At 41.1% G+C, this 26,909-nt stretch overlaps 1 protein-coding gene across 1 annotated transcript in view; it reads right to left on the bottom strand.

Moving 5' to 3' along the window:
- Positions 1-746: 746 nt before the first annotated feature.
- Phkb (phosphorylase kinase regulatory subunit beta) overlaps positions 747-26,909 on the bottom strand; it is a 181,744-nt gene continuing 155,581 nt past the window's right edge. The window contains exons 23-27 of the mRNA XM_055620957.1: positions 24,260-24,394; positions 10,553-10,682; positions 5,662-5,769; positions 3,823-3,963; positions 747-3,055 (exon numbers count right to left, since the gene is read on the bottom strand). Of these exons, the coding sequence (XP_055476932.1) occupies positions 2,918-3,055; positions 3,823-3,963; positions 5,662-5,769; positions 10,553-10,682; positions 24,260-24,394 (652 nt within the window). The 3' untranslated portion in view covers positions 747-2,917. The remainder of the gene's footprint in view (positions 3,056-3,822; positions 3,964-5,661; positions 5,770-10,552; positions 10,683-24,259; positions 24,395-26,909) is intronic.

The following is a 26,909-nucleotide window of genomic DNA, read 5'->3' as shown; positions in this document are numbered from 1 at the left end:
CAAAACTGTGATGGGGCAAAAATCCAGTTTATTCTGAGATGTATGTCCTAATATGAGTTGTATCTGTTGAAAAAATCGTGTATTTATGGCCCATAAAGTTGGGTGAGTCTAGAAGAGCTCTTTTCCACCCAGGAGTGGCAGTAGCCCTGCTGGGGAATAGAGCTGGGGCTGGAACCTGGGCTGGGAGAAGAGCTCTCACTCTGCAAGAACATTTTCCATTCTTTCTTGGTGTGATGCCATGCTCACCCGAGTCTCCAAATGTATTAGGCTTTTTCCTATAACCATAGAACTGTCCTCATTGTTTGGCTTCTGGGAGGCCAGACTATGAGGGCCATAGACAAATTCCTGTAGCTCTTTTGTCTTTTTGCTACTTCTCGATGTCCTTGTGGTGCTCGGCGCCTTGTGTGAAGGCTGCTGCTGCTTTACTAGTCTGGCCTCCCTCGTTTCTCAGTCACACGCTCAGTCTGTGACGCGGGGCTCTCACTATCGGGCTGTACACTACTGGGCTGCTTCCAGCCTCTCCTTAGCTTACATGGGTTGTCTCTGCTGCTAGGGCTGTTTCCATACTGTGTTGGTTCTTAGGCTTTCGTGTGGTATCTGTTTAATATTCATGTTCACGAAGAGCCCAGTGGTGTGTCCACATATATTCTTTAAGATTTGGATGAAAAGTTGAATGTATTCAGATATTCAACAAATGTTTATTGGTGCCCATAAAGTATTGCAAGCTCATCGAAGATGACATCAAGATGGTTTCATATTTTTATTTTTAAAGGCTGAAATACGATTTTTTAAAGTCTTAAACAAAACGAAAAAAATCTGGAAAACATGATGTATCTAACAGTGCTCTGGAAAAGCAGTTGAATTTGATATGCAGTCAGGAGTTTCCAACCGACGTTGATTGTACAATAAACTTAGCACAGAGAATCTGTCAATGTGATAGAGGAAGCTTTAAATCAGGTTTAAGGCTTGTCATGCCTCAATTCATGTGCTAACATTTTCAGTCAGTCTCTAGTGCAGCTGTTGAAACATGTGGGCTCTGTAGATCAAACAGGACTTCTAAAGTTCATGAGTTCTTAATTCTGATTCTTAGAATTATTTTGCTTTTCTGATTGGAAAGCAGACAGTGCTTCTGATGGAGGAACATGAAGATTTATCGATCATCCCAAAATATCTTGTAGAACAATAAAGTTTTCATTTCATAATTTTAAAAGCTGATACACAGTTGCTGATTTTGAATGCTCTCAAGCAGGAGAAGAAAGTGTCAAAACTTTGCATATGTAACAGGAAGCTAACTGTTCATTCAGAAAACAGATTTGCAAGTGATGTCTATTTTAACTAAGACAGCAGATTTCTTGCAACTTTGCTCAGCTAATCAAAAAATTTAATTCTTAAGGAGACAAGTGTTTACTTTCTTTTGAATTTTAACAAGTATTAAATATTTCAAGGGCTTCTCCTCCCTCTCGTTCTTTAATTTCTCTTTCATGCCCATGAGCCATCAGAACTTTCTCTCTCCATAGGCTTCATGACTGTTTTTTCTGGCTTAAGTTTTAGAGATGGCCATCATCATCAAGGCCATCTTTTCATAACTTCTCTTCACACACTGAGTCAAGTTATCTGCTTCTTTGTCTACTTCTTTGTCTAAGGATGGATTGTATCACTAATCTCAGCTTTGCACACACACACACACACACACACACACACACACACACACACACACAGCCATCTCATGCGTGATCTAGGGGTCAGCCATACCTCGAACTAGTGAGGTTTCTTTGGGTATTCACACATCCAGTTACTTGTATCAATTAACTTGTAACCTGGAAAAAACACTTGTCCTTTCTTAAGCTTTCAGACTCTAACACTGGGCTGCATATTATTGTGACAAAGCTGATTTCTTAGGTGAAACTCGGTAAGACTGCTCAGAAAAAAGATGGTTGTTGGGATCAGAGCCCAAGCAAGTGGGCCACATTGTGACAGCTAGGAAGGAAATACATTAATAACATTTAAGTGTTTAAATCTACTTTGCTTAGGTAAATTTGGAAGCAAATTTCACGTCCAAACCAATTAAATGAAACCATTCAGGACTGTTAAGTTCAGGATTGTGAACCTGAACAAGGGATGTTTCCAGATGCATTTGTTAGTTCAGAAACGAAATGTCTTGACTTTCAACTTTACTTTTAGGTTAACCTTTGCAAGGTTAACGGTCGTAAATTTAACTACTTAACTTTTTAAATATTTGTGTTTATGTGAAGGTGTGTGGGCCTGTATGTGGCATGAGCATGCCAGTGTAGGTAACACACTTTTGTACTGCTGTACTTAAGAGATGCTCAGAAATGGACATTATATTGTAGTCCAACACTTACCCTCAGCTCAATACAAAACCAGTCATGTTTACAAGGTAAAAACTAAGAGTTTTGTACCACATAGTATTATTAATAATGCAGCTTCTGAAGTTAAATACCAGAGGTTAATTTTGCTTTTTTGGTGTGCATTGCACATCTTGCTTTTTTGATACAAACGTCATTACCCTTGCAATACCTTGTAAATCCCAGTAAAGCATTATGGGTTGGCACGTATGTTTTAATGGCAGGAAGGTGAAAATAAAGTCTAAAGAAGCAAAGACTCAGAATTTCTATGGTGTATTTGATCATAAAATATGCAGCAGTGAATGTTCAATTCATAAACTACTGTTCTGATCACTGAAAATTATAGTAGCTGGCACAAATCATGGAAACTGGGGGTTTGCCTGATTTCCAATCACTGCTTACCATTCGGCTGCCACTGGCATGCAAAAGTCCAATAGCGGCAATCAGAGTACAACATCCATTTCACTAACACATCAGTTCATCCATTAATGGCTGCCTGGATTAGCTTCAACACAAAAGGCACAACTGGAAAACTATCTCCTGCACCCTTACTAGCTAACCAGACAGGAGTCCTCGTGGCTTGGCTTGACTTCTCCTTCCAGCAGCAAGTTCATCACAACCTTTGTCAAGTAGCTGCAGGTTCCTCTTTTCCCCAGTGGAGGAGTGTTGTAAAAGGAAGTCATATCATCCTACAAAGGAAGAGAGTAAACAAGTCCTTTGAACTGACAGGTAAAATCAGCAGCTGCCCAGGGGGGAAATATATTTGCAGAAAGATTTCCTTGTGGAAATTATGAGCTTCCTGCACTTCGATTTCATTTTCCTGAGGCACCTTCTTAGCATATAAAACAAAAGCAGGCATTTTTAGCAGCCTTCTCTTTGTTAGTGGTTTTTATTTACCTGGGGAAGCTGTCACAGATGAGCACACAATATTAAGCAGGGAGCCCAGAAAGGACTACACTAGACAGTACACAGCCCTTATGACGCCTGTTCTACATTCCCATCTTTCTCTGAATTTATTTTACAGCCTTCTGGATCCTCCCTGGAAAAACACATTTTTTTTTTAAAAAATTATTTTATGTGCATTGGTGTGAAGTTGTCAGACCACCTAGAACTGGAGGTACAGACAGTTGTGAGCTCCCGTGTAGGAGCTGGCAGTTGAACCCAGGTCCTTTGGAAGAGCAGACAGTACTCTTCACCACTGAGCCATCTCTCCAGCCAGGCAAAACAAATTTTAATTGTCAACCATATAAAAAAATTAATCTCATCTTAGATTTCTTTTTTTTCCAGAATGTCATAGCTCAATTGACTAGTAATTAGCTAAAAAGTAATATTAATTTCTCAATAAATCTGACTGCCTCTCAAGCATTCTATTTTGTACTCTGTAAATCTGTTTGAGATATTAAATATTAGAGACCATTTCAATAGTTGAGACAATGAAAACATATTCTCTACTTACTTGTTTTTCTATTTCTTTTAGACGACTCTCATCTTTTTGAAACTCATGAAATGCTTCTTTGACCAGTCTGTCTAGATCCACTTTGTCTTGAAATTCTAGCTCAGGGTTTCTTTCCAGTACAATGGACACAACCATTAGTAACTAGAAGAGATGGATATGGAAGCCATTGACATGAACCATAACAGCTCTATAGTCTGGCTGAGGTTTCATCAACAGATCTGATGGGCAGCACTCTGTATATTAAGAAGCATCTATGGATAGACTCCATTTGGAAAATGAATGTTTATCACAGTATCACTGCAGCCATAGAGAGATCTTTTTAGTCAAGGAAATAAAACTATTTCCATAGAAAAATGAGATTTTGGGGAGAAAGCTCAGTTGGTCAACTGTTTGCTTTCATTAACCGGTTATTTGGCTGCACCATAATTTATCCCCAGAAGTAATACTCATTTTACTTTAAGATATTATTTTTGATTGTGTGTGTGTGTGTGTGTGTGTGTGTGTGTGTGAAGTATGTACATTTGAGTTCAATGCCCACCGAGGCCAGAAGAGAAGAGGGCACTGGATACCCCTGGAGCTAGAGTTACTGAGATCCACCTGCCTCTGACCCCCAAGTGCTGGTACTAAAGGTCTAAGCCACAACAACTAGCTTATAATACTTATTTTAGATGACAAATGTCCACATACAGACTGTGGCCATGTATGTGGTGATGGGTGGGGGCCTTCTGATGAACCTTTATACCCTGACCACAGAACAGAATTCCTTCTTCTAAATTTAGAAATCTTACTGGGTACATGCTATCTAAATGCTGCAGAACCTGAAGACACTACAGTAAAGTTCAGGGGTCACAATGTGGCAGGCACATTTGTCAGGGCAAGCTTTAGAAAGGAGAATATGAAAGGCACCAAGGCCACCAGAGGTCAACAAGAAGGAGCTCTGAGTCCGTTATTTGCCCAGGACACCACACACTGGACATGAGAGCCCAAGAAAAGCATCCTTCTGACAACTCTGTTTTTACAGACCCTCTCTCTGCATCACTCCTCCCACCTGCTACTGAATGACTGGACCATACTATTTCACATGCTGGAACATCAGAGATGAGACTGAACGTCACCTAGGTTTGATTGCAGCTCCAGAAACAATGGGCTAAGCAGAAGCCAAATCTAGCTTTTAAGTCAATAAGACATGACTTACTTAAAAGAATAGAATGTCTGATGGAGACATTGCCTAAGAAAGAGACAGTGGAAGGATTGGCCACACCCTAACTTCTCCATTCTGGGAACTCACTGTACATTGTTTAATGGTGACAGAGGGCAAGTGTGTGACTACGTGTGCACGGATATACGTACTTTAGTGCTCTACACAGTGTCTTCTATTTATAGGCAGATGCTTTGAAAGATGTCCTTCAAAAAACTAGCAGCAATGGTCTCTTGCTCCCTGAAATTCTCTGAAATGTTGCAACATTCTACATTAGCAGTATAATGTTTCCATAATTAGGAAAAGCTAAAACCTGGTTGGATAGAAATATTCTTTCCCTCTGCTGCTGTGACACTGCTGACACACTAGCTGCTGTAGGCCGAGTGCCCCTGAGTGGCTAATTGATTTGGTTTTTTCCACCTGAGGGAGTTTAAGGTAGTTGAACTGTAAGTATGCTCTGACCCAGGTCAAGGATGTCTGTCTCCTTGAGGACTCTATTGGAGAAGCTGACAGGTGATGGACAGAGTTCTTGGTCTTAGGGGGAGAAGGTAGTTTTTCTATACTATCCTTCAATGAGCAGACAGAAAGCAAGGCTTTGGTGAACTACAATTTTTTTTTTTTTTTTTTTTTTTTATACAAACCTCTACAATGATCTGTCTGTACTTTGGCTGGTCAATGTTTCCCAACATGTCTTCAACAAGGAGAGAAAAATTCATCTCATACATGGTCATATCTGACAAGGTTGGTTGCTGAAAAAGAAGAAAGAAATCTCCACATTAACAATGCTGAATGTTATTCCCTGCTTATTCCTCACTTAATAGAGGAATCTCATTTTCTAATCAATAATCTTTCCAGTTTCTATAAAACTGGAGAGAGTATTTTCACCTCTGTGATTAGATTTTATCTATGTCAAACTACTGAAGCCAGCTAGCTGACTGTTGTGATAAATTAAGTCTCTCTCTATTCATAGTTATCTTCATTATGTTAATAATCTTAGGGGAAAAGACTGTATTAAAAGCCCATTCCATATATAACAGTAACATCTAAGAACTGAGACAATGAATTGAGTACATATTACATTCAGAATTAACATGAGAAGCTATGCTTGCTGTTGGACTATAAAATGTTAGTCTTTGCTATTGCATTTATATCATTTTTCTGTTGGTCTTTTCCAAGCAGCCAGAAGAAAAATGCTACAAATAAGGAAAAATTATGAAATGGCAGAAAACAGAAAGAGTTTAAGAATCTTCACCTTTGTCTTTTGTTTAAAGTAAACAAACAGCTTTTTATTCACTGTAGGACATCCAATCCTATTTAAATCAGGGCATGAGAGTATGGTGGCCAGTTGTGACTGTCAACTTGATTGGATTAAGCACATATAGCATTAATGAGGCACACATTTGCTTTTGTCTGTGAAGATGTTTCTAGAAAAGTCTGGGTAAGGAAGACCCAGGATAAATGATGACAGTACACGCTGGAGTCTGAATAAGAGGGAAAAGGCTTGCTGTGCATGAGCATCCCCCTTCCTGATTCCTGAACACAACTGTCCTCACTGTCATCCTTCCTGTCCATGGCAGACTACATTCCTTTGAACCCTGAGCCTGCAAATTTCATGATTTTCTTGTTTTTAATTGCTGAGTTACAGTATTCCATTGTATAAATATACCACAATTTCTGCATCCATTCCTCCACTGAGGGATATTAGATACAAAATATAGGATAAACATACTAAAATCTGTACACCTAAAGAAGCTAAGCAAGAAGAAGGACCTTGGGTAAGATGATCAATCCTCAATCAGAAAGGCAAACAGGATGGGCATCAGAAGACGGAGAAAATCGGCAATAGGACAAGAGCCTACCACAGAGGGACTCTGAAAGACTCTACCCAGCAAGATATCAAAGCAGATGCTGAGACTCATAGCCAAACTTTGGGCCAAGTGCAGGGAATCTAATGAAAGAAGGGGGAGATAGAAAGACCTGGAGGGGACTGGAGCTCTAAAAGGAGAGCAACAGAACCAAAAAATCTGGGGACAGGGATCTTTTCTGAGACTGATATTCCAACCAAGGACCATGCATGGTGATAACCCAGAACCCCTGCATAGATGTAGCCCATGGCAGCTCAGTCTCCAAAGGGGTTCCCTAGTAATGGGAACAGGGACTGTCTCAGACATGATCTCAGTGGCCTGCTCTTTGATCACCTTCCCCTGATGTGAGAGCAGCCTTACCAGGCCACAGAGGAAGACAATGCAGCCAGTCCTGATGAGACCTGATAAGCTAGGGTCAGAGGGAATTGGAGGAGGACCTCTCTTATCAGTGGACTTGGGGAGGGGCATGGGAGGAGAAGAGGCAGGGAGGGTTTGATGGGGAGGAGATGAAGGAAAGGGCTACAGCTGGGATACAAAGTGAATAAACTGTAATTAATATAAAACAAATAAAATTTAAAATAAAAAGAACAAAGTATAACAACACATGCTGGAAGATATTGTGATGAAACCAATTACTTGGTATATTAACCTAAAAAATAGAACAAAAGGAAAAAAGAGACACAGAAATTGAAACCAGGACAGTTTCAGGAAGAGCTCGAATGAGAAGTCATTATGTTCAGAGATGTAAGGCTGACTTAGACCTCATGTTTCTTCTTTTACATGAAACCTAGGTGTAGTATACTACACATGGTTAGATGTATGTGTGTGCATGCACACTCACATACATAATGAAGCTAGAAAGTAAATCATGAGAGGGGAGAAAGAAATCCTAAACAAGTGGGGAAAGGGAGGGGCTAATACATTAAATGGGACATAAAAGCAGATGAGGGAATTATTTGGGAGAAGAAAAGGGATTCACCAGGGGGAGCAGAGGACACAGGAAGAGGGCAGCGGGGGAGGGAAACTCCTGAGAACAAAGTACATTGACATATATGCATGAAAGTCCAGTAATGAAACTAAACTCTATATTCTAGCTTTAAAAAAAAAATACAGGTTTTTATAGAACTGTTATCAGAACTAAATGGCATTTCAGGAATTTGTAAATCTACTATTTATATCAAAGCAAAGAGTAGCTAGTAAACCTAGCTGAGGCTATCATAGAATTAAACAAAGCCTGGTAGGTACTTGGGGTGCGAGTAGGAGGTGAGTTTAGGGTGCAGAGGGCAGGGTTGAGGCCTAGGAGAAGCACCAGAGCTAACAGCAGAGATGCTGTCATGGTTTTCAAGAGATAACAGGCTGTAACAGTAGCCACTGAGCATCTGAAGAATGCTGGAGGACCCACACAGCCCACCAAACCAAGATAACTCCCTGTGAATACTATAAAGAATATCATTTTAAACTTTGGAATTTGGTTTTTGAGTAAGAAATAGACTTGTGACACAATTCAAACTTTGAATGGCAAAAGCAGTTCCAATGATGAGCCTGCAGGAGATACTTGAACACCTCCTTCTGAGGAAAAAAAACACTATCGATTTCTGTGAGTTGCTAGACAGATGCTTTTCAGTCTATATATACAAAATACATATGGGAACATCTGAGACTATTTTTTTCTTTTAAAGGTACCTCAAAATCGATGTGGTTAGAGTTTCAACACTAGAACTAGATACACTGCTCTATTTGTGGTTCTGTGTATGTAGGTGAGTTTAATACCAGGACTAAATAAATGATAATCACATCGAAGAAGCAGGCCAACTTATATAATAACTAAAAGCATCCATGCATAGGAGGGTCGGCAGTTCATCTGCGCCATCAATAAGTCACACCACATGGAACCTGGAAGCCTGCATTTCTCAGTTCAGTGATACGTCTCAGCAGTGCGTCCCTGATCCACACGTTCAAGGCCACTCTGTATTGCTAGGCTGGGTCCACTTCTGCTTTTAAGTCATGCTTCACATGAAGACCCAGCACCAGCCCACCACTCCTTAGTGGTGAAGACATACCACTACTTGAAGCAAAACTAATAGAATGTGTGGGCTAGTTTTTCTGGGACAGGGAACATCACCTGAGGAACGTCTGCCAAACGGGCCTGTGTGTTTGGGGTATTTTCCTGCTTAATAACTGATGTGGCAGGGCCCAGCTCACTGTGAGCAAAGCTGTGCAAGCCCCGGGGGACAGGGCAGTAAGCAGCCTTCCTTCATGTTTCTGCTCCAGCCTTCCTGTTCTGTTCTGTTCATGTTTCTGTTCCGCCTTCAGGTTCCTACCTTGAGCTCCCATCCTGACTTCCCTTCATGATGGAGTATAAACTGCAGATGATATAAGCCCCACCCCAAGGTGGTTTTGCTCGTGGTGTTTTCATTGTTTATTTTTTTTATTAATTACACTTTATTCACTTTGTATCCCCCCATAAGCCCCTCCCTCCTCCCCTCCCAACCCACTCTCCCTCCCCTTTCTTCACAAATGCCCCTCCCCAAGTCCACTGATAGGGGAGGTCCTCTTCTTCTTCCTTCTGATCTTAGTCTATCAGATCTCGTCAGGAGTGGCTGCACTGTTGTCTTCTGTGGCCTGGTAAAGCTGCTCTCCACTCAGAGGGAGGTGATCAAAGAGCAGGCCAATCAGATTATGTCAGAGGCAGTCCCTCTTCCCATTACTATGGAACCCACTTGGACACTGAACTGCCATGGGCTATATCTGTGCAGGGGTTCTAGGTTATTGCCATGCATGGTCCTTAGTTGGAGTATGAGTCTCTGGGAAGTTCCCTGTGTTCAAATTTCTGGTTGTGTTGCTCTCCTTGTGGAGTTCCTGTCCTCTCCAGATCTTACTATTTCCCACTTCTTACATAAGATTCCATGCACACTGCCCAACAGTTGGCCATGAGTCTCAGTGTTTGCTTTGATAGTCTTCAGGGCAGAGCCTTTTAGAGGCCCTCTGTGGCACCAGATGCACCTCCACTGAAGAATGGATGCAGAAATTGTGGTACATCTACACAATGGAGTATTACTCAGCAATGAAAAATAAGGAAATCATGAAATTTGCAGTTAAATGGTAGGACCTGGAAAGGATCATCCTGAGTGAGCTGTCCTAGAAGCAGAAAGACACACACGGTATATACTCACTCATATAGACATGTGATATAGGATGAACCTACTGAAAACTATACATCTAAAGAAACTAATCGAGAGAGAGGACCCTGACTAAAATGCTCAATCCCCATCCTGAAAGGCTCGTGGTGTTTATCACAGCAATGGGAAGCAAACTAGTACACAAAAGGAGCCCTAAATTCACAAGTAAGTGAACAGAGGAAGAACAGCCTGCTGTAGGAGGTTTCATCATGTGGTATTCGGAAGCACCTGAAATACTCCAATACAAGGACACAGACACAATTTCTCAGTAAGTATACATGTGGTAAAGCTTTTTCTGCATACATGGACATAGAAACTGGGAGATAAAAGCATGGGCTGAGCAAGAAATGATTCTAATCCAAATGACAACTTATTTTATGGCATTTATCCTGTCTTTGAACATTCTTAGAACGTTTGTCGGTAGTACGGAGTGGAAAAGAATTCGATTCCTCCTGTTGGTCCTTTCTACTGACATAAGTGCACTTTACCTGTGGCAAATGCTTTCCAGCTACGACAATACCATTCGGTGTGCGCTCCAGGATCTGCCACACTCGGTCGTAGAACCCTGGCGGAGTTCTATTCAATGACCCGTCGATCTGACGTCTATTCAGCCAACATCTGTAGACCAAAGGAAAAGCATCAGCTGTGAACATGAGGTTTGCTATTGGAGAGAGCAGGGTGAGTGTGCTAACAGAGGGGGCGAGAGGAAAAACTCGTCAGTGGTGTGCTCGGCATGTTGAGGGGAGGAGCACGAGGAGGGAGACGCCACAGCTTAAGGTGTTAGCAGGCAATGGTGTTCTCCAGAAAGTTATGAGTTGCTTACTGCACCGTCAGACGACCTTCCCAGATCAAAAATGGGCACAACCAATTTCACAGTTATTTAAACTGTTCTCACATTAATAAAATGTAAGGACCAGAAAGGCATGGAAATCATGTAGCTTGCTCATGCCTTTAGATCCTTCCCAGAGTGGGCTCAATAAATGTTTGGTTAGAAATGAATAAGCTAACATTCCAAAAATATTATATATCTACAATATACATATGTATATGAACATTTAAAATGAAATGATCTTATCTTAAATCTTATAAAAGCTGCTTATTTAAATAAGGCCTAAGACTGAGTCCAAAAATCTAGACATAAAACCTTCAATGTCAACCAGATATAGAATCTTACTTATCAGAGTTATGGCCAGAACCATAACAATAAACCTAAATTCTAGATTAGAAATTACCCTAATATACCATTCACAATTGCCAAAGGTATAGAACTTGTTTTATTTTTAAAAAACACACAGTGACACAGTATAATTTTGCAAAAGCTAAAAACTGTGTGTGTGTGTGTATGTCTTTGCGTGTCTGGTACTTTAAAAGCAGACAGAAAGAAATGCTCAGCCATTACAAGCGAAGTGTGTCGGGATCTATAAACTATGTCTAAGTACGAAAGTAGCTGTGTGGATAGAGTGAACAGCTAAGGACATTTGTTTTGTGGTGGAAGACCAGTGCAATCTGACAAATTTAGAAATTAAGAAGTCTGTTTCTGTTAACAGACCCAGACTTACACTACTGCCTTCAGGATTTTGCTAAAGGCAACAAGACAAGGATCTAGTGGTCCCTCGCTGATGATTTTCTTTGGTAAATGAATACCATCTGCATTCGATTTTTATCCATATTCCTTAAATGGAGCAACAACAACATATTTCAGAGCTCTTTGAAGCTATGGCTAATGTTATAAAAGGTGTATTTGCTTAGAATATAAAAATATGAAAATACAATGGAGCTGGGAAATTATTTTACAATTATTATTATTCTGTTTGGGTGTTTTGCCTGTATGTATATCTGTGCATCATCTGGATCCCTTGAAACTAGAGTTACAGGTGGTTATGAGCTACCATGTGGGTGCCGGGTATTGAAGCTGGGTCCTCTGTAAGAGTAGCCAGCGTTCTTAACTGATGAATCATTTTTCCTGCTCTACTTAAAACTTTTTAATTTTATTTTGAAAAACTTTAACTTGCAGAAGTCTTATACCCTCGTCACTCAAGCCCTCTTCCATTCTTACAATCTTATATAATCACAGTGTAATCATTGACACTAAGAAATCAAAATAACATGATTTTTACCTATGAGCCTATTTGACATTCTACAAAGTCAGGCTCCAATTCAGAATTCCATGTGTCACTTAGTTTCTGTGTCCTAGAGGCTCCTTGGATCTGTGGTAGCTCTTTATTATTATTATTATTATCATTATAGCTTTCATATCTTAGTAGTATCTTCTGTTTCATAAGATTTTTCTCAGTTTGTGTTTTATGGTGGTGTTTTATTAAAACAAATGCATCTGGGCAAGAAAATCCAGAAGTGATATGGGGTCAGCGTCATTGTACACGAAACTGAAGACTTGCTACTAGTGACGGTAGTCTTTATTGATTGGGTAAAGCGCAAAGCGAGTCTGACAGCTTTGTCCACTATAATAAATTACTTGTTTTTTCTTTGCTATTAGTGAGGATGTTGAATAGAAACACTCAGCTATTAGGCAAGGTCTCACTCCACAGTACTGCTAACAATGGTTCTTGCCTGCAGCTACTGCTGCATTTTCTTGGTGATCCTTTTCTGCTCCCAATTTCTATCTATACATATTAATTAGATTCTGCCTTAAGGAAGAGTCCCTTCTCTCCCATTCACTGATCTCTATCAGCATGGACTCTATTTATAATCTATTACTATTATTTGTGCAGTTCTTCCACACAAATGAGCAGACACACATTTGGGGGAAAAAAAAAGGAAAAAAAGAAACAATACAAAACAAAAACCTCATGTCAGTTGGTGTCCTAGGAGTTTCTCCAGTGTCCACATGTCTGTCATATTTTGAGTTTTGTTTTGTTTTTTTTTTTTTTCATTCTGGCCCAAAGATGCTCCTGGATTACCTTGCATTTTTTCCCTGCCTTCCTCTGAAATCAGCCATTTCTCCAGGAAGAGCTGATTCTTTTCATCATAGTTTTGGAGTGCAGCGGTGTCAGGCTTGCTCATTACTGTGGCAGTTTCACTGTTCCTAGGACATTGCAGTAGACAGAACTAGGAAACACATGGATGCATATGCACAACCAGATCCATGTTCATTTCTCTGTTGATCGCTATAAAGCCATGACTTCATATTGCTTTATCAATTTCATTGAACCCACTTTTCCCCTCTATAGGAATAGCCATCAACAGTGAGAAATCTGCTTTACAGTCATAATGCGCTTTACTCATTTATTCAATCTTATTATACACATGAATTCGGATTGCTAATGAACATACACTGGAGAGAAGCATGCTTTAACTGGAGGCAGTATTTATGTATCGTTTTGCTTATAGCCTTTCAGTGTCTAATAAAGGGAATGCTGTCAACAGGGACTCTGGCTTTCCCACCCCCTCAGTGTGTGAGCTGGGTTTATCTGTTGGTTTCCACTCTTCTGGGCTCCTCCACATATAGGCTGATGTTAATACATTACTTTTTTTTATTAATTACAGTTTATTCACTTTGTATCCCAGCTGTAGCCCCCTCCCCCATCCCCTTTCAATTCCACCCTCCCTCTTCAACTCCTGTGACCCTCCCCCAGTGCAATGATAGGGGAGTTCCTTCTCCCCTTCCATCTGATCCTAGTGTATCAGGCCTCACCAGGATTGGCTGCATTATCTTCCTCTGTGGCCTGGTAAGGCTGCTCCCCCCTCAGATGGTCTGACATGAGTTCATGTCAGAGATGGTCCCTGTTCCTATTGCTGGGAAACCCTCTTGGACACTGAGCTGCCATGGGCTACATCTGTGTAGGGGTTCTAGGTTATCTCCATGAATGGTCCTTGTTTGGAGTATCAGTCTCAGAAAACACCCCTTTATTATGAATAAAGCTGCTACAAACACGGTTGAGCAGATGTCCTTGTTATGTACTTGAGCATCTTTTGGATATATGCTTAGGAGTGGGCATAGCTGTATCTTGAGGTAGCACTATTTCAAATTGTCTGAGAAAGTGCCAGATTGATTTCCAAAGTGGTTGTACATGTTTCCATTCCCACCAGCAGTGGAGGAGGGTTCCCCTTTCTCCACATCCTCTCCAGCATGTGTTGTCACTTGAGTTTGTGTTCTTGGCCACTCTGATGGGTTAGTACTGGATGCATATAACATTCCCACCACTTAGGAGTTGGGTACATGTCACACCCGCGCTGAGGAGGAGGTCTTCCATGCACAGAGGTCAGCTGGGGAAAGGCTTGCTCTGTGCCTCAACTCTGCTCTGCTGTACCTCTGCCTCACCATTTTTCATCCATTTTTATCCCTCTGAAAGCCTTCATCACTTTGGTTTATTTATCCCCCCCCCCCCCGGTATTTCCTCCACAAAAATGATTATACACGTTTTAAAAAATAAGAACTGGGGGGGGGGCAAGATGGCGGCACCAGGAGAACACCGTGTCTGAGAAGCGGGACAACACACTCCGTGCAGCGACCAGGAGACTGAACTCTGGGCCCTAAAACAACAACGATCGATCCTGTTTTTCAGGTGAGGGGAGGCTCCCACGGCGTGGGAATCGGTCTGGTCCACTCCCGGCTGCCCAGCCAGAACCCGGAAAGAGAACCCGGCTAACGCGGGCCTTGGGTCTCCGGGCTGGTGCCGCAAGCCTGCTTGTCCCGATCAGTTTCCCAGGCTGATTGGTGGGCACAAGGTGCCTGAGGCTGAGAGTCCCAGTCGCAAAAAAACCCCACGGGGAAGCAAAGTTACCAGACTGGTCACGGGTCACCCAGTCTTTCCCTGGAAGGTCTCTCAGACTGCAGGTACCCACCGCCATCACAATTGAGCTCCTGCCATGCACAGATTACAGCTGCGCAGCTGCGTGCCCAGCTCAAAATCCCTACTCCTTCTTCGGAGGAGGCAGGAGGCATCCAGCAGAATCTGCCACAGACCACATTGTCTGTACCCCAACCCAAGATCGGGGCTGAGAAAACCCAATCCTTTCAGGCACTCCCCCAAACGCCGCCATCACCCTGCCGAGGCTGAGTGGAAGGATAAAGAGGCGCACAGCGGCTTCACAGTGCTGGAACTCCAGTGCTGCCGGCCACTCCTAGCAAACAAACTACAGCTCGGGATCTGGGACTGTGGTCATTCTACACGTCCTGAGATTATCCTGGGTCCAGCGCAATAAGGTCTAGCAGCAAGTTCTATCACTGGCGCCCACCCCCCCCACCGACCCCTGGCAGAGAAATGCCGGCTCAGGGCTCAGGATCCAACTGAGAAGCCCCAAACCCTGCTGGCACTCCCCTGAGAGCACCGCCATAAGCTTACCCTAGCAGAGGGGAAGGTCAGAGGGGAAGGATAGAGAGGCAGCCTGCCAAGGACACAGCACCCTGTCTCCAGCTCACCCAGCGGCCCCTAGCAGAGAAACCCAAGCTCTGGATCTGAGGACACTCAACCCTACCCGGTACTCTCTTGGGATCAGCAAACATAGATTCTACCGCTAGGCTGCTTCTGGCAGAGAGATCTGGGCCCGGGATCTGGGATTGAGTACACTCATCCTAACTCTTTCCTGCGCCACCCAGGGACCAGTCAACATAATCCCTCCTGGCAGAGGAAAAGGACAAAGAGGCAGCACACAGGAAAGGTGGACACCGAGTCCTGCGGCCACAGTATCACAGAGCTGACTGTTAGCCTACTCGTGCACTTCCAAAGCAGGACCAAAACAGAGAGTAGTGAGCAAAGGGAACCCCTGTGCATTCCAACTGGTCCTGCAAGAGAGTGAGTGAGCCTTCTAGGGAGAGACTGCCCCAGACCCAGGGCCTCTCCACAGAAGCAACCAGATGAGATCCCTGTTACCCACACCCCTAGTGTGGGCATCATAGGGATTCTTGGGATAGCAACCCCAACATTGAAGCCTCTGCCTTGCGGGTCCACCAGGGTAATCCAGGCAAACAATCCCTGGATCTCAGTCAGAACTGCGTAATAGTGGCTTGCAGGCCACTGCAATAATCAGAGAATCCGCACATGCACACTGTGCCCGCTAAAAGCGCACTCGAATAGCGCCAGCGTCACATTCCTTACTTAGGCAAAACTGAAAACACAGTGCACACTCCCAAAGCAGTGAACCTCTCTCATCTTCCTGAAAAAACAGTCCAGAAAACAGAAAGAGAGGATCATAGCCCAAGCTACAATCTCGAGGAACAACCAGTGAGGATTATAAATAACCAGATGGCTAGAGGCAGACGTAAGAACACTCCCAACAAAAATCAGGACATAATGACCTCACCAGCAACCCCACAAAAAAATGGACACTTCAATTCACTAGATATACAAGAAAGCGACCTCAAAACTATGTTTCTCCAGCTATTAGAGGCCCATAAGGATGAAATGAACAAAGCCCTCAGAGAAATAACCAAAGAAATCGAGACTAACCAAGAGGAAACAAATCGTGCTCTCAGAGAAATGACCACGAAAATTGAGGCAAACAGAGAAGAAATGCACAAAGCTCTCAAAGAAATGTCCACACAAATGAAGGCAAATAAAGAAGAAATAAACAAAGCTCTCATAGAAATACAGGCAATTATACCCAAAGAAGTAGAGGCACAATTAGTGATACATAGAGAGGAAACAGACAAAAAAAAAATAGAAGCTATCATTGAAAAGCAGGAGTCCACATTCAAACAGATGAAGGAAATGGTGCAAGACATGAAAACAGAATTAGAATCAATAAAGAAAACACAAATAGAGAAAAACCAGGAGCTGGAGAACATAGAGAAAAGATCAGGCACTACAAAGGTAAGCATCACCAACAGAATACAAGAGATGGAAGAAAGAATCTCAGGAGCCGAAGATACACTTGTGGAAATTGACACATCTCTCAAAGAAAAAATAAAATCAGAAAAGTTCCAAACACAAAACATCCAAGAAATCAAGGACACCATGAAAAGACAAAACCTAAGAATAATAGGAGTAGAAGAAAAAGAAGACATCAGGCTCAAAGGTCCGGAAAATATTTTCAAGAAAATTATAGAAGAAAACTTTCCCAACTTAAAGAAGGAGATGGCCATAAACATACAAGAGGCTTACAGAACACCAAGTAGACTAGACCAGAAAAGAAATTCTTCACGTCACATCATAGTCAAAACACTGAACCTACAAAACAAAGAAAAAATTCTAAAAGCAGCAAGGGAAAAAGGCCAAGTAACATATGAAGGTAGACCTATCAAAATCACACCAGATTTCTCAACAGAAACTATGAAAGCCAGAAGGGCCTGGACAGAAATCATACAGTCCTTAAGGGACCACAGATTCCAACCCAGACTACTATACCCAGCAAAACTTTCAATCAACATAGACGGAGAATTCAAGATATTCCAAGACAAAACCAAATTTAAACAATATCTACATAGTAACCCAGCTCTACAGAAGTTACTAGAAGGGAAACTCCAAACCAAAGAAAACAACTACATCGAAGGAAACAGAGGAAATAGATAACTACACAACAAAAAAACCAAAAGAAGACAAGCAATGAAACTCAGTGACACCACCAACACCACATCTAAAGTAAGTAACAATTGTTGGTCACTAGTTTCTATCAACATCAACGGACTCAACTCCCCAATTAAAAGACACAGACTAACAGAATGGTTGCGGAAACAGGATCCATCATTCTGTTGCATCCAAGAAACACACCTATGCAACAAAGATAAACACTACCTCAGAGTAAAGGGTTGGAAAAATGTCTTTCAAGCAAATGGTCCCAAAAAACAAGCGGGAGTAGCCATCCTAATAACTAATAAAATAGACTTTCAACCCAAGTTAATCAAAAAAGATAAGGACGGCCACTATATTCTCATCAAAGGAAAAATCCACCAAGAGGACATCACAATTTTGAATATCTATGCCCCAAATACAAGAGCACCTACATTCGTAAATGAAACAATATTAAAGCTTAAATCACACATTGATCCTAAAACCCTAATAGTGGGAGACTTCAACACTCCACTCTCACCAAGAGACAGATCAACTAGACAGAAAACAAATAGGGAAATAAAAACACTTACAGAGACCCTACATCAAATGGACCTAATAGACGTCTCCAGATCTTTTCATCCAAACTCAAAAGAGTATACCTTCTTTTCAGCACCACATGGAACCTTCTCCAAAATAGACCATATAGTTGGTCATAAAGCAAGCCTCAACAGATACAAAAGGATTGAAATAATCCCTTGTATTCTATCTGACCACCATGGACTTAAGCTGGACCTCAACAACAACAGAAATAACAAACAGCCTACACGCACATGGAAACTGAACAACTTGGTACTCAACGACAGCTGGGTTAAGGAAGAAATAAAGAAAGAAATTAAAGACTTCCTAGAATTCAATGAAAATGAAGGCATAACATACCCAAATTTATGGGACACATTGAAAGCAGTGCTCAGGGGAAAATTTATAGCACTAAGTGCCTGCAAGAAGAAATTCGTAACATCACATACAAACAACTTAATGGCCCAACTGAAAACCCTAGAAAAAAAAGAAGCAGATACACCCAAGAGGAGCAGAAGGCTGGAAATAATCAAACTCAGGGCTGAAATCAATCAATTAGAAACAAATAAAACTATTCAAAGAATCAATGAAACAAAAAGCTGGTTCTTTGAGAAAATCAACAAGATAGACAAACCCTTAGCCAAACTAACTAAAAAGCAGAGAGAATCTATCCAAATCAACAAAATCAGAGATGAAAAGGGTGACATAACTACAGACACAGAGGAAATTCAAACAATCATTAGGTCATACTACAAAAGCCTATATGCCACAAAATTTGAAAACCTAAATGAAATGGACAATTTTCTTGATAGATTCCATCTTCCAACATTAAGTCAAGATCAGGTAGAAAGACTGAACAGCCCTAGATCCCCCAAGGAAATTGAAGCAGTCATTCACAGTCTCCTCTCCAAAAAAAGCCCTGGGCCAGATGGTTTCAGCGAGGAATTCTACCAGACCTTCAAAGAAGTGCTCACACCAATTCTCCTCAAACTATTCCACAAAATAGAAACAGAAGGTACATTACCAAACTCATTCTATCAAGCAACAGTCACCCTGATACCTAAACCACACAAAGACCCAACAAAAAAAGAGAACTTCAGACCTATCTCTCTTATGAACATTGACACAAAAATACTCAATAAAATACTTGCAAACCGAATCCAAGAACACATCAAAGATATCATCCACCACGACCAAGTAGGCTTCATCCCAGGCATGCAAGGGTGGTTCAACATACGGAAATCCATCAATGTAATCCACCACATAAACAAACTGAAGGAGAAAAACCACATGATCATCTCCTTAGATGCTGAAAAGCATTTGACAAAGTCCAACACCCATTTATGTTTAAAGTCTTGGAGAGATCAGGAATACAAAGCACATATCTAAACATAGTAAAGGCAATATACAGCAAGCCTATAGCCAATATCAAACTCGAAGGAGAGAAAATTAAATCAATCCCACTGAAATCAGGGACAAGACAAGGCTGCCCACTCTCTCCATACCTCTTCAACATAGTACATGAAGTCCTAGCCAGAGCAATAAGACAACTAAAGGAGATCAAGGGGATACAAATTGGAAAGGAAGAGGTCAAAGTGTCACTATTTGCAGATGATATGATAGTATATATGAGCGACCCCAAAAATTCAACCACAGAACTCCTCCAGCTGATAAACACCTTCAGCAAAGTGGCAGGATACAAAATCAACTCAAAAAAAATCAGAAGCCCTCCTGTATACCAAAGACAAAAGGGCCGAGAAAGAAATTAGGGAAACAACACCCTTCACAATAGCCACTAATAACATAAAGTATCTTGGGGTGACACTAACCAAGCAAGTGAAAGACCTGTTTGAGAAAAACTTCAAGTCTCTGAAGAAAGAAATTGAAGAAGATCTCAGAAGATGGAAAGATCTCCCGTGCTCATGGATTGGTAGGATTAACATTGTGAAAATGGCCATCCTGCCAAAAGCAATCTACAGATTCAATGCAATTCCCATCAAAATACCAACTCAATTCTTTACATACCTTGAAAAAAAGATTCTCAGCTTCATATGGAGAAACAAAAAACCCAGAATCTCCAAAACAATCCTGTACAACAACAGATCATCTGGAGGTATCTCCATCCCCGAACTCAAGTTGTACTACAGAGCAATAGTAATAAAAACTGCATGGTATTGGCATAGAAACAGAAAGGAGGATCAATGGAACCGCATAGAAGACCCAGAAATAAACCCACACACCTATGAATACTCGATTTTTGACAAAGAAGCCAAAACCATTCAATGGAAAAAAGACAGCATCTTCAACAAATGGTGCTGGTCCAACTGGATGTCTACATGCAGAAAAATGAAAATGGATCCATATTTATCACCCTGCACAAAACTAAAGTCCAAGTGGATCAAAGACCTCAACATAAAACCAGATACTCTAAATCTGTTAGAAGAAAAAGTGGGGAACAGCCTAGAACTCATTGGCACAGGAGACAACTTCCTGAACAGAACACCAACAGTTCAGGCTCTAAGAGCAACAATCAATAAATGGGACCTCATGAAACTGAAAAGCTTCTGTAAAGCAATGGACAGCGTCATCAAAACAAAACGCCTGCCTACAGATTGGGAAAGAATCTTCACTAACCCTTTATCTGACAGAGGACTAATATCGAGTATATACAAAGAACTAAAGAAGCTGAAAAGCAGCAAACCAAGGAATCCAATTAAAAAATGGGGAACAGAGCTAAACAGAGAATTCTCGACAGAGGAATATCGAATGGCAGAGAAACACTTAAAGAAATGCTCATCCTCATTAGCCATCAGGGAAATGCAAATCAAAACGACCCTGCGATATCACCTTACACCCATCAGAATGGCCAAGATGAAAAACTCAAGGGACAACACATGCTGGAGAGGTTGTGGAGAAAGGGGAACCCTCCTCCACTGCTGGTGGGAATGTAAACTGATACAACCACTCTGGAAATCTATCTGGCGCTTTCTAAGACAATTAGGAATAGTGCTTCCTCAAGACCCAGCTATACCACTGCTAGGTATATACCCAAAGTTTGCTCAAGTACACAAAGGGATATTTGCTCAACCATGTTCATAGAAGCATTATTTGTAATAGCCAGAACCTGGAAACAACCCAGATGTCCATCAACGGAGGAATGGGTACAGAAATTGTGGTATTTTTACACAATGGAATACTACTCAGCAATCAAAAAGGAGGAAATCATGAAATTTGCAGGCAAATGGTGGGATCTAGAAAAGATCATTCTGAGTGAAATATCCCAGAAGGAGAAAGACAAACACGGTATATACTCACTTATATAGACCTATAAGATATGATAAACATAATGAAATCTACACACCTAAAAAAGATAATTAATAGAGCGGACATGGGGTAAGATCATCAATCCTCGTTTAGAAAGACAGATGGGATGTGCATTGAATATATGACAGGAGTCTACTGAGCGCTATTTGAAAGACTCTAACTAGCAGTGTTTTCAAAGCAAAGACTCATGACCAAACCTTTGGCAGAGTACAGGGAATCATAAGAAAGAAGGGGAGTTACTCTGATGAGGAAAGGATAGGAGCTCCACAAGGACCAGATATATCTGGGCACAGGGTCTTTTCTGAGACTGACATGCAACCAAGGACCATGTATGAATGTAACCTAGAACCTCTACTCAGATGTAGCCTGTGGTAGCTCAGTAACCAATTGGTTTCCCATAGTGAGGGGAACAAGGACTATTTCTAACAGGAACTCAATGACTGGCTCTTTGGCCTCCCCACCCCCCAAGGGAGGAGCAGTCCTGTTAGGCCACAGAGGAGAGCTTTGCAGCCAGTCCTGAAGATACCTGATAAAACAGGATCAGATGAATGGGGAGGAGGTCCCCCCTATTAGTGGACTTGGCAAGGGGCAAGGTGGAGATGAGGGAGGGAGGGACTGGGAGGGAATGAGGGATCGGGACACGGCTGGGATACAGAGTTAATAAAATGTAACTGATAAGAAAAAAATAAAATTCAAAAAAAAATAAGAACTATACATAATAGACACTGCTTTATAATTTATTGTTTCATTTAACAATATATATTAGCAAGCATTTTATTCTTCAAAGATGCACAGTACTCCATTGTGTGGTCATATCACATTTAGGTTATAGAAATACCAAGATTTTCAATTTTAAGCACTGATTTAATCAATCATCGTATGCACACACATTTCCATGTTGTTGGAAACATATGTTCAAAGTAGATTACTAAAAGGACCTGGGCAGAAGGAAAGAGTTCTCGGTGTAAAACCCTATCAGGAAGTCTGTGGCCTCAGTTACATGTGCAGTTTCCTCTCCCCACAGCCTGGGCAAATGCTCACCACATATTCTAACTTAGGCCATGAGAAATGTAAAAAGTGTCTCAGCACGCCCCATATTCAGCTCTACTTGTACATTAATATGAGCATCTTTCAAAATACCCAACGAGCATTTTTAATGAAATGCACAGAATGTTCATGTTGTGCTCCATTTTCCTCTTGGTTTTGGGTGGTTATCTCTCAGTTCTTAAGAATTCTTGCATAGTTAACTCCTCAGAGCACATTTGGGTCCAGTTTCTTGGTTTTCTTTTGACATTATCTTTGTGAAAATATTATTTAAAATTTGATAGGCTTTAATAGTTGCTTCTTATCCTACCCTTGGATTGAATCATACTTAACGTCTTTCCCATTCCAAAGTTAAAAAGAAATTTATTAGTGTCTTTTATGCCTCATATCTTACATGCGGTTCTCTAATCTATTTGGAATTGGTTCCTGTATGTCATAATGACTGTCTGATTTTACCTTTTCCAAATAGTGATCTAGATGTCAAAATATTTATTTTAAAAATCCATTCTTGGCCCAGGGACTTGTGATGGTAATATTGTCATGTAGCACATTCCTAAAGTATTTTTATTGAGGGTTCATCTCTGGACTCTCTTTTCTCTCCAATGGGCCTATCTGGTTTTGCACCAATGCCACACTGTTTTAGTCACAGAAGCTATGTAGCATGCTTTAAAACGATTAAAGAAAGTTTTTCTTTTATGTTTGTCAGTTCTCTCATGTTACTTTTCCACATGAACTTAACTTGTCTGGCTCCAGAAAACAGCTCTTGGAATGTCACTGGGATGCTGCTACATTTACAACTGATTTTTTTTTATAATGTTAACTGGTCTGTAACAAGGAGACTTACTTGTTTGTTCAAATATATTGTTATAGAAGCCAGAAAGGCATATATTTGTAATCATATATATATATATGTAGATATAAAACACTATTATCTTGGCAATACTAGACACAAATACAATAAATAAGCACTTGCCTGAATAATATATGCGTGTATATAAATATATATATGTTAAACACATACTACATTCATATACACATATAGACACACAGACACACTTTTATAGACAACCTCTCTTGTGGACAGTCTAGTTATAGACTCTTCTATGCATATAACTTCATCATCATGGGGATGCTAGACCCAAATACACCAAGTAAGTACTTGCCTAAATAATTATACTACTGCTCACCCTGGATTAAAAAAAAAAAAAAGAAAAACAAAAAGCAAACCCTTAAATTCAAGGCAACCCACAAATACTTTTTTGTTCTTATTCTCTTCTAAGTTAAGTATATGAAAGGGTTTAGCTTTGATGCTTATAGTCTATTTAGGGAGACAAAATCAGGCAGCACATCTACATAATATTACCAAACCCAATTTCTTCTGCCAAAGTGTTGGGAGGAAATGCCATATACTATAAAGCTTCAGAAATTTAATCAAAGTTGTATGAAATGTTATATATTGCACAGAATAATAAAAATGGGAAAGTATTATAAATTATATCTGGAAAAAGTATAAAACTCAAATCAACATAGAAGCATAAATCTGGATATTTTGCCTTGTCGTGTCTGCTTTCTAGCTGGGATGATGGGCTCATGTTCTGCTGAATCTCCCTCTGTTCCCACTGGCCTGGCATTCACTGTGTAGCCCAGACAATCCTTTGTCTCAGCCTTGTAGGTTCTGGGATTACAGGTGTATGCCACCATGCCTGCCTTCTGAATTTTTTTATTAATGTTGTATTAAGTTTTCATGAAGCATATGCTTCTCTGTCTCTGAGTGTCCTACAGGTAATGAAAGGATCTCCTTACCTTCCACTCTGCTGGGGCTGGAGAATGTCAAGCAGCAGTTGTTTAACTTCACTGGGTGAGAGCTGGTACAAGTCCATGGCTGGCTTCTCCCCGCCACGGATCTGTAGTTCATACTCCATGGCATGGATGATCCACCTGCAGCAAGAGCAAAGATCTCTTCAAATGTGGCCACCCCACACTGCCTTCAGCAACACCCTTCATAGCACTGATGCATCCAGAGCAAAATGAAGAGGAGGTCATTTAAATTCTCTGGGCCATTGATATTTTTTCCATCCAGAGTTTAACCTGATCAGAATCTAAAGGCTGCTCTTGAACATGTAATTAGTTGTAAAACACGGTGAGAGCTAAGTACTTAGATTCTTTCCAGGTCAGCCTCATTATTGCTGTATATATATGCAAATAGCTGCTACAAGACACACGCCAAGATTAAATGGTACATAAATGAGGCTTTTTAAGAAAGGGACTGAGATGTGTTAGTACATAAAAGTTCTCTTCCTGGGAATGACAAGAACGATGAATTTTTAAAAATACAAATTTCTTTTCACCTCATAAGTCACTTGGTGGAAACAGAAGCACCGTGTTTGAAATACAAGGACAGTTAGGTGCAACTTAACTACAGTGATGTGTTAGAGGACTATCTTTCTGTGGACATACTCCCTTGAGGAACAACCCACCAGGCTACTGCATGCAGATATGAGAACTTAAGGCAGATACTGTCAAAAAGGTTCAAGCCCTTCTTTTTGCCAAAGCTGGTGTGCAAGAAACAGTGATGCTTCCTTGTGGGAAGACTTTAGTGTCTCCGTGCAAAGAGTGGGAGAAGCCCTGAAGCATCGCAGGTGAGCCAGAGGTGGAGTCAACAAGGGCTAGGCCCCTGCGTGCTGTGCCAGGCACGGGCCACAGATCTAGTCTGAGCTCTGGGACTTTTCATCTCTGTGGTCTCAGATGAGGATCTCAGTTCTCCCCTCTCTTACTGTGGCTATTTCTGGATGTCAGAAATTTGAGTCTATGCTTTAAAATGCTCAGCTTGAGAGAAACAGAACAGAACTACTTGTTTGGATTGCAAATGACTCTGTCCCCCACCCACCCCCACTGCTGAGCTTGGTATGACTGAAAGGTAGTAAAAACTTTAAGAGGAGGGTCTTGGGATGGGCTTTCTGGTCATGGGGTCATGTCCATGATGGGACCTTCCCCTTTCTGCTTATTCTCTCTCAAATGCCAGGATTTTGCTCTTCTAGGTGACACTGCTGCAAGCCGACTGATCTCATGTTGTTGGCATGATCTTGTTGAGGCTTGTGCATAGCTGCACTGAGACTGGGACGATGTCCCATCCAGAAGAGGGCATTTCACAGCAGCTGCCCCATCCTCCAGCTTTCTCTCTCTCTTCCTTTCTTCTTTCTTTCCTTCCTTTCTTTCTTTCTTTCTTTCTTTCTTTCTTTCTTTCTTTCTTTCTTTCCTTCCTCCCTCCCTCCCTCCCTCCCTCCCTCTCTCTCTCTCTCTCTGTCTCTCTTTCTTCCCTCCCCCTCTTCCTTGTTCCCTAAGCCTTGGGATGTTTCTTTAAGTCATATGAAAACTGAACTAAGCCTATCCTTCCAGCAAAAAGTAAAATTTCTTGGCATGTTTACCTCTTGTATTAGAGACTACATTTGGCAAAATGGTATACAAAACACAGCAGTCACAAGAACATGGTCATTTTGTATGCTTTGATTCCTTGTGAAATTAGTTGTTACAAACACTTCAGTTAAAAGAAAAACCATACACAAGGGGCCTTTTCTTTAAATAAAAATCTTGTTTTTTATTTTACAGTCTATATAGGTTTAACTTAAAGTTACTTATAATTCTAATTTTTTCTCTCTCATCTGTTCTCACATTTTATATTTGTAGTAGCTTAAAGAAATGGCCCATGATTGAGCCATGCAGTGGAAAATCTGCACTCGGGTCATTTAGAAACAGGGAGTGGAAGGTACTCTTGTATAGTATGTGACTGCAGAGATGCACTGCCAGGTTTGGTCTCAATGTAAAGAGAAAGTAAGACATCATTTTGGGGGTTAGAAATCACGTATTTCGTGGTGTTAATTTGTTGTGATAATAATGGCACTATGATTCAGACATCATGCTGGCTGAGCAGTGGCACAAACAGTACTTCTGTGCTTGAGCGGTGGAGGCAGAAGGATCCACACTTTGAGGTAAGTCTGTGCTACATGGTAAGACCATATCTCAAATCAAATAAAAAACCGCCAACCTGATGGAAAATGACAACAAAAATCAGAATTTCCCCTCTTTTTAAATTTATTTTATATTTTTTCTCTGACATGATATTTTTATTGGTTATTTGGGAATTTCACATCATGAACCCTGATCACAGTCATTTCCTAGTCCTCCCAGGTCCATCCCCCAGTCCTAGAGATCCCCCCTCAAAAAGGAAGAAAACGAACCACAAGTCCAGTTTGTGTTGTCATTATACTAACTGAAGCATGGTCAAACTCCCAATAGTTGGCAGGTACTTAAAGACAACTCAGTCCTTTTCCACCCCCCCCCCCCACCTGCACACACACACACACACACTAGACACCATCAATTGTTGAGAGGGACAGTTCAGTATTCTTAACTAATTTTTTAGAGTTCTCTTTGATTGTTTCCTGTCTAGGCTGTT

The sequence above is a fragment of the Psammomys obesus genome, unplaced genomic scaffold (assembly GCF_907164565.1).
Source record: "Psammomys obesus unplaced genomic scaffold, mPsaObe1.curated_primary_1811, whole genome shotgun sequence".
In the NCBI taxonomy this organism is placed as follows: domain Eukaryota; kingdom Metazoa; phylum Chordata; class Mammalia; order Rodentia; family Muridae; genus Psammomys; species Psammomys obesus.
This window is presented reverse-complemented; position numbering and strand designations above follow the sequence as displayed.